A 16,203-nucleotide genomic window follows, 5' to 3' on the forward strand; every position below is an offset into this window, starting at 1 on the left:
GATTTGCTTAAGCAATTTGAATACACACCATTTTCATCTGAAACAAACCATTTCAACAGTAGTTTCTAAAGTGCAATCTCATTGAAATAGAAGCCCATTTAGTGTTGCAGCATTTTAAGGACTGCTTTCTGAAATAGTTAAAACACCAGTTATAACAATTGATACACCCAACAACAGATATCTAAAGCATAATATGATTTTAAAGACTTACCTATTATCAGCAAGCCCAGCCAACCAGAAGCCTCCTTATATTGGGTCAGACTGTTGGTCCCTCTAGCTCAACATTGTCTACACTGACTGGTAGCATCTCACCAGGATTTCAGACAGGGGTCTTTCCTAGCCTGAGCTGGAGATGCCAGAGATTGAACTCGGGGCCTTTTGCCACAGAGCTAAGGCCCTTCCCAAAAAGGAAGTTTTTTTTACCACCCTCCAGAAGCTCAGTGAGTCCATTAGATAAACATACCTAGGGGCAATTCCTAAGAGGGTACTACCATAGAGGCGGCCAGAAATCTGCCTCCCCTTGTTGGTATTTCGGTGAATGATGGCACCCTAAGCAGGCCTGACTCAGCAAACCACCAAGCATGTGGGGAAACAATTGATTCAAGGAAGGGTGTTCCTTTGCTTCTTAAGGAACTGTCGTAGTAACTGGTTGCTAGCTAAATTTTTTGAATGCTGAGTGTATAGAAATTGTCAGGAAATGAGAGGTCACAAGAAAAACTGCTCAAGCTGGATGTTGTATTATATTAATTAGTAGTAATCTGCAGTAACTAGACTTGAGCAAGTATGTTCATGTGTTCTGAAGCCTACTGATTTTCCCGGCTTTGCTGGTTTACATTACACTTCTGTAAAGTTAGGAATAAATAAGTGTATATGTGCGTGTGTGTGTGTGTGTGTGGCCCCTTTTGTGCAGGCTCATAGATGCAAATCATTTCTTGATTTGGAACAAGTGTGTTCTATCGTAACACAGTGGCATAGTTTTCTAGCAGTATTGTAGTTCTGCATCTCTTCTCAATTTCTGATGGTAGCTGCATTAGCAGCCAAACTTGTGTGGATGTATTTTAATCCTATTTAAAAGATGGAGGGCAGTGTGCTCAACTGGTATTTAAGAAAAGTACTGCATTAAACTGTGCCTGGTGTGCATTAGTCTTGTTAGAACTCTAGTGTGACAAGAGAGGAAGAGGAAGCATGTGAGCCCAAGGCTTGACACGACTCCTTGTAATGTAAAAGCCATGGTTTGTCATTACAGCTGAATGTAGAGAGTGACCAAGTTCAAGCAACATGTTGCATCATGCCAGGTGCCCGTGGGCGTCATTTGTGCATTGCGCCCAGCTTTCCGTGGCTTCTTGTGTTGTGCAAACCCAGGCAGCAGAGATTGTTTGAGGTTTAGACAACCCTCAAATAACTCCTGACTTAATTTAGGGTTATTTGAGGGTTGTTTAATGGCAAGTTGGGCACCCATGGCCACCATGTAAAGATGGCTGCTGTGGGCGACAAGCACTACGCAACAGCCCCCATGGGTAAATTTAGCCACAGTAAGTTGTCAACATGTGAACAGGCCCAGAAACTCACTTTAAAGCAAGGGTTAGAAACCAAGATCTGCCTGGTCAAGGCACGAGGCTACTTTCCTCTTGCCCAATAGCCTCAAAGTTAGTAATTGATCTGAGTTGCCTGAGGTATGGCGTAGTTCATGCTTTTCTCCTATTCTGCCTTCCACTTTCCTGGCATTTCAAGTTTCATTTTCTGTGTATCTCCTTGCTGCCTTTTTTCTATGCGTCATTCAACAGCAAAATGTGTTTAGAAGGTCACAGCTATGACGTCATGTATGTTCTTACAACTCCACCTGTTTCCCTTATGCTTAATTAATCAGTAGCGAGAATTGACTGTTGTATACTTGTATCTCTGCAAATGTCTGCTTAATGAAAACATCTGACTCAAGCACTTTGCAGCAGGATTCTACCGCTTCCTTGAGTGGAAATTTTTACCCTTACGCAGATCTCATCTAAAAGGGAAGTGAAACTTGACAGGATCACGTTCAGATTCAGCTTGCTTAACAAGTCACTCTATAATTGCATTTAGAACTTTTAAAAGTTGATCAAAGGTTAACACAAATCATGTATAATATACAATCTTGCTTCCACATCTACTGTTATACTAAGAATACAGAGGCACACATGTTTGATTGCTTTTGTCATAGTTCTGGCTTTGGCAGCCTTAATTAATTTATTGCTATGTGATACGTTTTCTGGTAAAATGCATCCATGTTTATAGTAACCTCTCCAGAGGCTGCTAGGTTTCTCTGCTGGCAATAGTATCATAGCTGAATTTGAATAGTTAGCTCCCTTATGGGCTAGGAGGAGTTCAAATTCAATGCAGAAACTTGCTGACTATGAAACAAACTTTGTAATATTTACATTCTTATCCAAGATGATATCAGCATCTGGCAGTGTGTCCTCAAAAGCTGTTGTGTGTCAAATGGCTGGAACAGATTGACTTGTTTTTTTCTTACAGAATTTTTCCTCCTGGGTATCATTTTGTATGGCTCCATTTTGATTAAAAGAAACTCTTGCAATGGAACATCAGCTTTTAACATTTTTCAAAATATAGTTTTGGATGATAATATGAAATAATGTAGTAAAAGCAGTAATGCAGACTTTGTTTTAGAAACTCGAGTTTAATATGATAGTTTCATACTTAGAACAATCCTGAACTGATAATATGTAGTCATCATTTACAGCAAATGTCAAAGTAATTATAGAAAAACACGGCTATTCTGAACTCATATTTGTTTAAATTTATAGCCATCCCAATCAATAATATAACCCTGAAGATATTATCATGTCTCGAGTTTATTTCTCCAGTTAGAATTACAGCACAACTCTTTGCATATTTACTCAGAAGTAAATCATACTGTGTTCAGTGGAGCTCACTCCCTGGTAACGGTGCTTAGAATTGTGGCCTAAGTGTCTGAAAGATTTATAACTGCCACTTCTGAACTTTTAGTTTGAGCTTCATAAACTTCAGAAAGTGGAGGACGAGGCATGAATTGAAACAAGCTTCTCAACTATTTTGCCTGTTTGTTTCTTTTTATCAAGTGTTTGTTGAAATATTCATCAGTTTTTGACTTTGTTCAGAGGCAGGTGAGGCAAGTAGTGGCCTTGTCACCATGTGGAACAGACACGATGCGTGATTGACTCCCAGACTGCTGGGGCAGAATCCATTAGCGTCCTTACATGGCCAGCCAGAGCTCCCTTATGTGAGTTCTGCCAACCGGCCCACTTCCAGAAAAGAGTGCCTGCATCACCGTTCCGCAAGCAGTAGGGGCTGCTTGCGGACTAGAACTGGTGGGGCTGGCTGTGCGCGCAAGGGCAGGGTTTGATTCTGGCTCTGGATCAAATATCTGAAGACTTTCTGCATTCTGAAACATCTGAAACTACTTTTCCAGCATAGCCCTGAGAGTGTTGCTTGTTCATTAACCCAATTAATTACTTTGGGCATTCTTATCACTAAAATTACCACCCTTTGAATCTTGGGTATGAGATCCTTTGAAAATATGATGCTAACAATTTAATTAGTCCTTAGAAAGAATATTTCATATGAGGCATTACCCACTCTCCCCACTTCATTGCCCCCAGCAAACCTCCAGTCTATCTATTTCAGGCTTTACGGGTGTGGCAAGAACAGGGGATCCCCTCCCCTCATTTTTCCTGCAGGCCTTCACATCAGTTGGTAGGTGAATGGGATGCTTGAGTAATCAAAAAATGGGTTGTGGGAGGAGGGGGCAGACTAGACAACTTTATTTGCAAGGGCTTATCTTGGTTTCCAGGACTAAAGTATCTTATTCATATAAACAGCTGATCATTCCTATGGTTATTTGTACATGTTAGTATTGCCTTCAGTGTTTACATTTATGGGTGTAACACTGAATTAGGACTCCATATGGTATTGAAGTGCAAACACTGTGACTCCTTGCCTTTGTTTCTGCTTATTGCCAGTTCTGTTGATGAAACGGCTTGGCTTGTATAGGAAAAGCTTTGACACCTTTTGTCTCCCTGCTTGACAGATGTCTGACTGCTTCATCCTGGTCTTTAATTGGCAGATGGAGCTTCCTTAGATGTATGTTTGTCTCCTTTGACTGACATGAAGACAAATGTCTTGTTTAAACATCAATTAACCCTTAATGACTTTAGGCATGAGTACAATTCCTGACTGAATAGCTTTTTCTGAAGAAATGATTGTGAGCCATAAAAAGGCAGCTGCCCCCACCTTTGTTTGTGTGCCTACAATCTGTGCAAACTACCGATTGTGACTTGAAGGCTGGACGCTGTTCTGGTGTGTATTCCTGAAGCAACTTGCTGGGTTTGTGAAAAAACTGTCTTAATTTGATTCTAATCTCAATTCAATCTCTGATTGCAAGCAGACTCCTGTTTTCTGAGGACTAGCAGGGAACATCCACCAGTTCCCTATTTGTGAAATTCTCTAGTCTAGGCTATAGTTAAATAGCTGTCCTAATACCTCTTTGGCAAATACGTGCTTAGAGCAACAAAAGTGTGATGTTAATTAACGAAGATGCTCTCCGCTGGACTACTTGAGATGCTCCAGCATGTCAATTGCTTCTCTTCTTTCTTTCTTTTTCGATTTCTTCCATCCCCTTAGAAAGGTATCTGAACTGTTAAAGCCGTGGATGAGTTTGTTTGCATCACTCTACACATGGTTGCTTTTGTGGCGAACAAGACACTTTCTGGCTGAAGCGCTACCTAGCTGGAGGTAGACTATTCAAAATGTATGGTTTACCTCTAGTGATTTGCATGATAGAACTTCAAAATACATCTGACTATAATTGAGCTTCAATGTCTGGCTGCCTGAGAAATCTTAGCTGGTTACAGTTTATCAAACAGTAAATATGCAGTTTCCCCAAAGCAAGGTCTCTGTTAGCCCCTTCTTCCCCTGTTCTGCTATTAACTTTGGACAACTTAATGTTAACTGTGTTGATGTTTGCAAAGATAAGCATAAACATTCATGGGGATTGCATTCTGGAAAAAGAAGTGGGCTGGCTGCATTCTTCCTCAAATCTGCTAAAGAAATGGATTCTTCTTTTCCCTCCCCAGACTTTCTCCTTTTGTATGGCTGGATTCATATTACAGGTGGGGTGGTGCATAAAGATTGCCTTAATGCAGCTGCTTATTGGCTCAGATTTGCTATGTAATAGAACTGCTTTAGGAGGAACTTCAAAAGGAAAAAAAATCCTTGATCTTTGTGGGTGGCATGTATGGAACAATGTACCACTGGGACACTTCTGAGGATGATAGATTTTGGGAAAGAAATATTAAGATAGCAATAGCCTATGTGCATCCAGAACCGAATTCCTAGAACAGAGAAATTAGTGCATACAACAAAATGAATTGAGGGAGCTGGGCATTTTGTGAGTCTACTGACAACAGCTGACATGGTTTTGAGAGAGAATTTGGGAGTTTCCTGTGTCAGAGAACACACCGATGGGCTATTCAGCTCTTGGTTTTCTCCCATGCCTATCTTCTAACTAGCAGTCAAGTGTTCTCCAGGCAAATTTGAGGATTGTGGGGAATTTGACACGCAAGATTTCACTTAAATCTTCTAGTATTCTCTTGCAGTAGAATCCAAAGTTGTTGTATTTTGACACAGCAATGAAAAATGGGGTCTTGCTTCTGTGCAATCCCCTGTTGTTGACTTTAGTGGGATTTTAGGGCTGCTTGCAAGAAAACGGATGAGCCAGACAGCTTGTTTAATCTGGCTCTAAATCAGGGTGTCTTGAGGACTGGGGAGATGGTCTTTCTCTTACTGATACAGATTTTAATCTGATTTATTTAGTGACTGCTCTGAGCTTTACTAAAGAGGCAAGGAAGTGGGGAAACTACCTCTGCAGTGATCCCAAAGCTTGAAAAGGGAAGAGTCTTCAAGTACCTATGACAGACAGCACATGTCGCCCTGCAAACCACTACTTTCATGAATACTTCTGATGCCTTCTTTAAAGTGAAAATTCATTCACTGCTGAAATAGACTTAGGTTCAATTCCCTCTGTTGGCCATATGAACTTCATATGCTTGCATTCCATACTGCTTATGCAATAGGTTTCTCACAGTGGAATCCTTATACATCTTAATGAGAAGCCATTTGCATGCACGGTTTTCCCTGTACAATGCTTTAACTGTTGGAAGTTCGCTCTTTGACTTACGGTAATGCCTTGTAACAATTGCATGCTTGATAGTTTGAAGAGGCTAATTCTGTAAGCAGTCAGGTTAGTAATTTCCTTCTTAAAGGGACACTGGGAGGCTAAAAATAACTCTTGGCCTTGCTATCATGACAGTTCTACTTGTGGGCAAGCTTTTGGAGGGGGAGGCTTTTGCACATTGCTGTAGCTGCCGAGTTACTTTCTATTTTCCTTTTCCTGTAGCCAGTGGACATGATAACTGTCAGTGCAAAAAGAAATGCACTTAATGAAAGTAGGTGACTTTGTGCACATAATAATTAATATTAGATTGCTTACATTTTGGACTTTTCCATTGTCTCAAAACAAGTCTTGGATGCAAAAGGACCTTTTTCTAGTAGGGAGGCCCACAAGTGTGAAGAGCCTGCTCCTTCTGACACTGGAGTTGGAAATTTAAGGCTACTTCAACCATCTTTAATTATGGGGAAATGATTTCCACTTTAGGGTAGTGTTTCAGCATTTTATTCGTGTTAATAATGCCCCTGCTAGATAAGTACTGTGCAGCATGTTCTGAAGGTATTGTTTGAGAATATTCAGTCTGTGGAAAATATCCCATTAAAGGAAATCGGTAAGACTGTACAAAATATCCCTGATCTGGTTCTCAGGCACTGAAGAAGATGCTTAAATAGGTGTGTTCTGGAGGGCCTTGATCAAAGGAGAAATGTACCTTCAGTGTGTCACCTGTCAGCATCACTGTACTTGTTCCAACCTAGTTAATAAGTCTAGGGTCTTGCTATTTACTGTTTTACTCTGTACAGCACCATGTACATTGATGGTGCTATATAAATAATAATAATAATAATAATAATAATAATAATAATAAAGTGCACAAGAATAGAAAATGTGCCTGCCCTCTGACTCCTTATCTATGTATGGCAGGCTTAATTATGGAGTCTTGTATCATAGTATGGCTTTTTTAAAAACAGTTGATTGTGTGGGTCTTCAGCGGTTTGTGGCTGAGAAGCTAGTAAACAGACTAGTTGAATCTTTGGACCCGTGTCGCATATTTGGGGGTGGGTGGATGGTGCTATTAGTGATGACGTGGTTCTGTATGCAGACTAGTAAAAAGATTCCCTGTGAAGGCAATCATAATCTGAGTAACACCATATGTACATGTTTATATATTGTCAGAATGAAAAATAGGATAGAACTACAATGAATGAATTTTGTTTATATTTGTATTGTGCTTTTTCTATACTCTTGTCTTCTGCAAGGTGTCCGGTCAGTTTTTACCCTGCATTTCAGCCCCAAAGGGACCCACCCCCAAGGCAGACTTCAAATATGCCATGGCCAGTATGGATCAATTTGACCTTCCCAATTGCCCACCCGTTCACTCATCCACATTGTCTATACATCATAGTCTCTCCTGTTTTCAGGGATAGCCCTTTTAAATATTGTCTTATTAGTCCAAAAAAGCCACCTGAATATCTCCACAGCTTGGTTTCTTCTTCATTCCTCCAATATCATTTTTAGGAGTTGGTTTATGATGTGGGTATCCCCCTTGTTTGGGAATTAGTAGCCTAACCTTCCTGTCACTGTAGGCTGCCTACCTAGTGAGGAAAAAAATGGAAAAAATCATTCTAGCTGCTGCCTGGCTTAAGCTCTGAACTCTTCTGTGTCACTTTGGGAACTATTTTGTTCACGTTTCATGCAACCTGCTCATCAGGAAGCAGCAGCCAGTCACCAGACTTGCGCTGCTGATGGGTGCAGCAGCTCACCACTTCCTGTTGCTGAAGTGAGGAAACAAAGGAAATGTCGGTGGATGGCTCATTCTAGCCACTCATTAAGAGCCGTAAGCACTTGTAAGACTTTCCATTGTTCCTATGAAAGAAAGAAAAATAAAAACCCCAATAAACCCTCTCTACGTTTCTCAACCTTGAAGAGGAATTTAATCCAGTCTTGCAATTGGTGTGCTATGGCTCACATTCTTATATATAGACCAGGAGAACCTCTTCTGTTGCGTAAAACCTGCTTTTGTATACCAAATGCAGGTTTTAGCATAATCTTATGGGTATCAGCACTTACTGTAGGATGGGATCCTCTCTGTGTGGGCGGAGACATGTTATGAGCAGGGTGTCTCTCTGCTAAACATCCCCAATTTCGTATAAAACACAGTTGAAGTGGGGAGAAGGACAGCTTTATTGATCGAATTACCATCTTGATTACCAGAAGCCACATCAAAGTTTCTATCTGATATTTTTGATTTTTTTAAAAAATCCACCCATTTAGATCTTTCTGCAAAGATTTGGGGCTTTAAACCAATCGAACTAGAATGATGCCAGCCTCTCAGCATCTTCACTTGCAATAGAAAAGATGCATATAGCTTATTTCCTCTGAATTCTGCTAAACCACAAATTCTTATTCCTAGAATTTGATCTCCAGTGCAATTAAATGCAAGCTCCTCTGTGCCCATGACAGGGAAAATTGCACAATGGATTTCAACAGTGAGCATTGTTCTGGACTGTTTGTCAACAAGGGATGACGTAATTGAGGTGGGAGTGGAAGGTCTCCAGCAATGGACTCTGGGTGGGCTTGATTCTGGAGAAAAGCAAGCCAGTTCATGGATAAAATGTCTGCATTCTGGTTCTAGGGAAACAGAACTAAATATTTCCGTTTCGTCTGAGAGAATGGTTGCTGAGAAACTTTATTATTATTTATTAACAATAATTTGGATAATGTGTCATAAGCACTCAAGGTAATTTACATTCCTCAGCAAATATACACACACGTTTATATATACATGTAGCTAAATAAGCTTTAGTGGGCTGGAAATTGTCCTCTCTTGCCCTTACTCTGCCATCATGCATTCTTCTACCTAGAAAAAAAGCAAATCTTTAGGCTTAAAAAGCCTAATTTCTGTAAACCGCCCAGAGAGCCCTGGCTATGGGAGCGGTATATAAGTTTAATAAATAAATAAATATTAAAAAGGAAACGTGCATAATGCTGTACATGGATTTTGTAGCTCTGCAAAATGTTCTGAATACTGACTTAAATAGGACAGGATATAAATCTGCTTCTGCAAAGAAAAAGGTTGGCTTCATAATTAAATGCATACATTAATATTAATTTAAAATATTTCTATATGGCCCTTCATTGGAATTTGATTCCAGAGTGGTTTGCAATAAAATAAGATATAACATGCTAAAACAGACGAGCCACAAAAACAGCAGATTAAAAGAAAGTCGAAAGAGCAATGCCTAAAATGCCCACGTGAATCAAAATGCTTTTGCCAGCACCTAAAAGATAACAATGTTGGTGCCAGTCAAACCTCATGTGTGTGTGTGGGGGGGTGGCATTCGGTAATTAGGACACCCCAGCCAGAAAAGCCTTTGGTCCTGTTGACACCTGCCTTGCCTCTGATGGAGGATGCCCTTTGAGAAAAGCATTGGCAGAGGTCTTAATCTGGGCAGGTTGATGTGAGAGTAGCTGCCCCTTCAGGTAATGCCATAAATAGTTGCCAAAATCCTCAAAACCTTTTCCCTAATACCTTTTTTCAAACTTATCAGTACTTGCTTTAAGAGATTCCTGCACTGAGCAGGGGGTTGGACTCGATGGCCTTATAGGCCCCTTCCAACTCTACTATTCTATAATTCTAAATCTCTGATATATGTTGTTTCCCACTCCACCCCATGCAATACACACTACTACTACATTGAATGAGCTACTCCTTGATTACTGGAAGCCATATTAAGGTATTAACGTTTTATTAAAATGAAAAAAAATCAGCCATTTAGAACTTTCTGCAAGGACCTGGGGCTTAAAAACTTTGAAACAGAATGGATGCCAGTCTCTTGCCATGAGCTTATTTCCTCTGAATTCTGCTAAACAACAAGCTGGAGGAGGCAGGGAAGTCGTTCAAGTGGAACTCCACTCATGCTGCCAATCCATACCAGTGTGGGGCTGGGAGTTTTCCATTGTAACCATCCAACTTAAGTGGATCGAAGAATGCTAAACCTCAGAGTGGACACCAGCAGAGCTCTCTAAACTCTGCATACCTCTATCGTACCTAATTTTACAGTAAAGCAGTTGCACAGTGTAGACTCCTAATTAGTACGTCTTTCTTTTCCCCAGGAATTGATTTTAAAATCAGAACAATAGAACTAGATGGGAAGAAAATCAAGCTACAGATATGGTAAGTGTCTAAGAATGTAACTTGCCTTTGCAACAAAGACTTCAGGTTCAGTTCACAGAGTACTTGCCAGTGGCTTGTTACTTATCTCTCTCAGCAAAATTATCCTTGAAGTAATGACTGTCGGCATAGTTACTCATTGCTCAAATCAGTTTCTGTAAACTTGTACTAGAAAAAACAGTAGCAGTTTAAACTACATTTATATGCAAGGCGTATTCATGATTGCATAATGAAGCTCACCTCTTGAGGTTTAGTTAAAGTTCTACATTCAGGTCTCCTGGAGGCTCGTGGTGTATAGATAAGGAGGCGCCTCACAATATAATCTTGAGAGCGAGCATTGTGTACATGTGACTTACGTCATGATTTACTAAAATATTTTATAGCCCTCCTTCCCATTGAAAAATACTCAAGACTACTCATAATTACTAAGCTTAATCGATTTAAAACAGAAATAAAACAAACACAAGAGAGAATTGCTTCACAAAAGGCTGCTTCAGAGCTTAGAAAGCACAATAAAGGAAACTCCACACCGGCGATTTAAGTCACAGTGGCCTGAGTGGCCACGGGATCCATAAAATTTTGATTATGATCTTAAGCAAATGTTGCTGCAATCTAAAGTTATCAGGGTGGATAAAAATCAATGATTTTTTTTAAAAAAAAAACACGCAACGGATTTTTTTGATTTAAATCGGATTTTTCAAAATTTAAATTGGATTTTTTTAATAAAATGCCTTTTGAGGAAAAATCTATCTAAAGATAGTTTTCTATTTAAGATACATTATAGTCCAAAGGTTATTCATCATGAAATAAGGATTCGTTTTTAATTATGTAGCATGAGGCTGTTTAAATTTTTTGGTAAATGAATTCCATTAATTCATTCAGAGGTTTCTTTAAGATTATTTTTCTCCTTCCAATAAAGTACAGCAGAAAAGTTGTCCAAATATGAATGATTAGCCTATTAAACTGGAGATAGTTCACCTCACAATAATTTCATAATTATCTATGATGTGTTTCTAATCGTATAAACAAATCAGTATTTTTTTGATATATAACTTTAAAACTAATCTGAAAAGTTGCTATTCTAAAAATGAAACCTTCATCTGGTTGTAAATATTAAGATTATACCTGCAAGAATGAGTCTTTGGTAACTCTGAGTTGTGTAAAATATAGCAAGGAAGAGTGCACTTTTGAAGGGTGGGGGGAGGTCACATGATTAAATCGAGACTTTCTGACTAGTGATTTAAATTGTGATTTAAATCAAATTGATTTAAATCAAATCCACCCTGAAAGTTACTATTAAATTGAAAATTGAACATTGTTAAAAGTATCAGTATGGTGTGTATTTCAGCACTCTCCATTTCATGCATATGTTTTGGTTTACAGGGACACTGCAGGACAGGAAAGATTTCGCACAATCACGACCGCATACTACAGAGGAGCCATGGTGAGTGCTCATTTCCAGGCGTGGTTTTGCTGCTGCATTAGCATAAATGTGCCAGTATCTTATTTTGAAGTGACGAAGTTCTCACCAGTGCGGTGCAGCCTGCAGTCTTGCTTAGTGAGGGGACCAATCTCAAGTGACTTATTTTTCAAAGTCCTTTTTCTTAAGCAAGTAGAATTTCCAGTACATAAATCTTGAAGAAACTGTAACAATATTGCAGTCGAAGTGGGTCACAGAACAAATTGGCCATCTCACTGGAGAATGAGCAAGTAACTTTTGTACATAAAAACTTGTCAGGAATAGATGCTGGCGGTAAACAGAAGCTGCACACTTGAGACAAACGTATGGAGCCAAGTAGGCTCGATTTGTGGGTGACTCCAGCTGTGGGAAAACTGACAAATAGGTGTAAGTGTGATGTGACAGAGAAGCATCAGACACTGGATAATGTCTGCATTGATACAGAACTGAGGACTGGGTGTGCATGATAAGGGCAGGATGTTGTTGGGGGAGAGGTGAGTTATTGGATAGCTTGGGATTTTATGTCTTGGTTGTCTGTTCATAAAATGAAGACATTGGAAACAGTTTGGAGTTTTTCTTGATTTGTTTGCTAAGAATAAGTTTCCGTGAGCTTTGGGGTAGGGTGGGATAAAAAATAAGTAGGTTACCATACCTAGTTTATACTACCAAGTTTGCTGCCACAAGATGTGGTGACAGCCATGAACTTTAAAGGCTATAAAGGGTTTGTGGAGCATAAGGCTATTCTTGACTACTAGCCATGACTATGTGCTACCTCCATGTTCAAAGGCAGCATGGCTCAGAATACCTGTTGCTAGAGAAGAACAGTGGGAGTGGGCGGTTGCTCTCACTTCCTTTTGTGGGCATCCCAGGGGTATCTTGTTGATCACTGAGGGGAAAATAAGGTGCTGAATTAGAGGTATTTGCCCTGATCCAGCATTGGGTTGGACTCCATGGCCTTGTAGGTCCCTTCCAACTCTGCTATTCTATGATTCTACGTTTTTCATTAGAATTGCTGGCAATGTAATAGTAATAAGGGAGGTTTCCAGCAAATATGAGGGCTGAAACTTCCGAGGGGAGCGTGCATTGATGTAAAATTCCATTCCAGTGCATGGATGCCTGAAGTATGGAGAATAATAAAACTACTTCTTCCATGATCTCAAGCAAGGCATATTGAACGTAATACACTTTTTTAGGGATGAAATAGTTATATTTTCATAAAATGTCCTGAAGACAGGACCTTTTGTGCAGCAGCAGCCTGCTTGTGGAATTCCCACCCCAGGGAGCTTCGTCTAGTTTCCTCTTTCTTGTCTTTTAGATGACTGGAGACGACAACATTGTTCCACCAAGCTTTCAATAATTAATGTTGCTCTCTGTTTTTATGATTAATCCCTGGTTTTATTGTAGTTTATGTATTTGTTCATCGTCTTGAACACTCGGTGAACAGAGAGCAATCCAAAAATATTCCAAATAAATACACTGAATTAAATCTATCCTCTCTAATAACTATTCTGAAAGACTCAGTGAAGAAACATGTAACACTTCAGAACAATGAATCTAGAATTTAATAAATTCAAGAATTTATCTTGGAAAGATAGGCTACTGCAATGCTGTCTAAGTTTACTTTACCCCATTAAGTCAAACTAAACAAATGGGGGTAGGGGGCAGAAAATGGAGAGCATAGTAGAAGCAGCCCCACCTTTTCTTCCCTACTGGTATGTCTGTCCAACTTTCTGGGATGGTTACAACAGTAATTCTGTGGGGAATAACATGTACATGACTGTCAGCCACTCTGTTTTCTCTAGGGAATAATGCTTGTATATGATATCACAAATGAAAAGTCGTTTGACAACATTGAAAACTGGATAACGAACGTAAAAGAGGTAGGTATATATAAGGGAATAATTACCTTGACCAATGGTGGGATCCAAGGTCCGCAGCTAGCCCCATAGATGGTCCAGGCTGATATTTCACACGCCATTGCATTCTTCCTGGGGGGCAGTGGATGTAAGCTCCCAAAGCCCTTCTTCCTCTGGTCAGTGGATGGGGCCAGAACACGCCTCTCCTTATTTCTGCAGTCCCAGGGCAGCTTTCAAGATGCATTCCTCTTTCCTGTCATCTAGGATGAGCAGAAAGAAGGCCAGCTCATCAGTGAAAACAGAAGTGTAGTGGAAGGTGCATGAGTCTTTATTCTGCCCAGCTATACAAGAACTGTATCAGTGCAAGCACCAAAGGTTTTTCATTAGGAGGAAAACTACAAAAGTGAACTTAAAATAATACAGAATTCGGCAACAGTTATCAGAACAGGGCAGGATCTACACTACTGCTTTAAAACGGTTTATAACAGTAGTGAGAACTGTTGGGGCCCAGAACACACTCCATATACAGTTTTTAATCTGTTTTCAATATGTCATATCCTGCTTGGTGTAGATCTGGCCCAGGTCTGTCTAGAATAGCCCCTGTACTTATTTCTGTGGTTGATCATGTGGATGTTGGTCTGTCGTTCACTTCCACTCTCACAATAAGACCGGTGCTTTTAGAGATGTGTTAATTAGAAGATCCTTTATGCACAAGATCTTATCCTGAGGTTGTTATCTTCTGAAATAATTAAAGATGTGTGAAGTTGGTAATATCATGCTACACCTCCCCCTCATTAATGTGTTGCTTCAAAAAAGTCTTGATTCCTGTTTTATCTTAAGCATCACAATTGCGTTTAAACTCATTTTGTGTCATGGCCATTCTTAACAAGCCTTTCTTTCCCCGCAGCATGCATCTTCAGATGTAGAAGGAATGATCCTGGGTAATAAATGTGATATGAATGAGAAAAGGCAAGTTTCGAAAGAAAAGGGAGAAAAGGTAAACCTTGCCAAATTAACAATTCTTTGGATATGATTTGGACTTTCTTTATATCCTTTCTTTCTTGCATCATTTTTTAAAATTTGAAACAGTGATAATTAAGCATTCTTAATGCATTCTAATGCCGTGATTTCTGTGTTCATCTGGGGATGGGCTCTGATTTGGGTGAGACAGACTATCTCAGAACTAACATTATTAGGATGATATGATCACAGTGGGACTGAAGACGTTAATTTGCTCATTGTTAAAATCATCAGCTACAACAATTTAAAACAGAGATTAAAATTTACCTTAGGTTGGGCAGTGAGACTGACAAACAAAAGGTTCATGGCATAGAACTTGTGCAAACGCTGTTACCATGCAGGTTGGAAAGCCATGCCTGCTTCGTTCTTCCTCTGTGAATGGCCAGCAGCTAAAAAGGGTGCCCCCTCATGCCCAAAGGGAGTAGATTTTTCCCCTTTTCCGGATAAAACTGCAGTGGCTTCGTTAACAGTAGGATCCCCAAGGAATTGACATCAACAGCCTGCTGTTGTTGATTGCATTTTGTTGTTGATTGCATCTGAGCCATAATCATTTATCTGTTGAGTTATTGTCTCTGGTGTTCTACTTCAGAGCCAAATTTAGGATAAAAACTAGGGGCGTTTTGACCATGTTTGCCTGTTCAGGCTTGTAAATGAATCTCAGGGGCTCATTAAGCCAACGAAAACCAATGCAAGCTTTAACCAAACCCCAAACATTCCTCCAGCCCAGGTCTTGAGCTGAGCCGTAGCAGAACGTCTCGTCTCTGCCACTTGCTTTTGTAGGGGAGGGGAGGAAAGGGGATGCAGGGGCAAATTCCCTAGCTGGGCTCCCCACCTATATGTCTGCCTCATTCCATTCCCTTCCCCCATAGGACCTATTGGGGCAAAGACACCTCATTAGGTTCTAGTGGGGAGGGGATGGAAATGTATTTATTTCTATTAGATGCCTTTTAGCCAATAGCTTTCGCAACAGGGAGGGTCCTATGGGACATATTTTGAGGATGGGGAGCCCAGTCCCTGACCCAAAGGGGACCCAGCTCTCCTCTTCCAGCCCCCTCCCCTGGTTTTCCCTATGCATCCTTTTTCTGCAGTACAATCTAATCAATACAATCTAATGAAGTGAAGCTACTCCATTGCGTCCAGTTCTGGGCTCCACAATTCAAGAAGGACACAGACAAGCTGGAGCGTGTTCAGAGGAGGGCAACCAGGATGATCAGGGGGCTGGAAACAAAGCCCTATGAAAAGAGACTGAAAGAACTGGGCATGTTTATTCTGGAGAAGAGAAGATTGAGGGGAGACATGCTAGCACTCTTCAAATACTTAAAAGGTTGTCACACAGAGGAGGGCCGGGATCTCTTCTCGATCCTCCCAGAGTGCAGGACACGGGCTCAATTTAAAGGAAGCCAGATTCCAGTTGGACATCAGGAAAAACTTCCTGACTGTTAGAGCAGTACAACAATGGAATCAGTTACCTAGGGAGGTTGTGGGCTCTCCCACACTA

The 16,203-nt window shown here is 40.3% G+C and overlaps 1 protein-coding gene across 3 annotated transcripts in view; it reads left to right on the top strand.

Annotated features, from left to right (window-relative positions):
- LOC134409871 (ras-related protein Rab-8B-like) overlaps positions 1 to 16,203 on the top strand; it is a 60,642-nt gene that overhangs the window by 8,325 nt on the left and 36,114 nt on the right. For all 3 annotated transcript variants that reach the window (XR_010026219.1, XM_063142863.1, XM_063142864.1), the window contains exons 2-5: positions 10,313 to 10,373; positions 11,754 to 11,814; positions 13,632 to 13,709; positions 14,593 to 14,682. Coding sequence is in view for 2 of the 3 variants with exons in the window: in XM_063142863.1 (XP_062998933.1) it covers positions 10,313 to 10,373; positions 11,754 to 11,814; positions 13,632 to 13,709; positions 14,593 to 14,682 (290 nt within the window). In the remaining variant the exon portion in view is untranslated. The remainder of the gene's footprint in view (positions 1 to 10,312; positions 10,374 to 11,753; positions 11,815 to 13,631; positions 13,710 to 14,592; positions 14,683 to 16,203) is intronic.

This window comes from Elgaria multicarinata, chromosome 16, assembly GCF_023053635.1.
Source record: "Elgaria multicarinata webbii isolate HBS135686 ecotype San Diego chromosome 16, rElgMul1.1.pri, whole genome shotgun sequence".
Classification (NCBI taxonomy): Eukaryota; Metazoa; Chordata; class Lepidosauria; order Squamata; family Anguidae; genus Elgaria; species Elgaria multicarinata.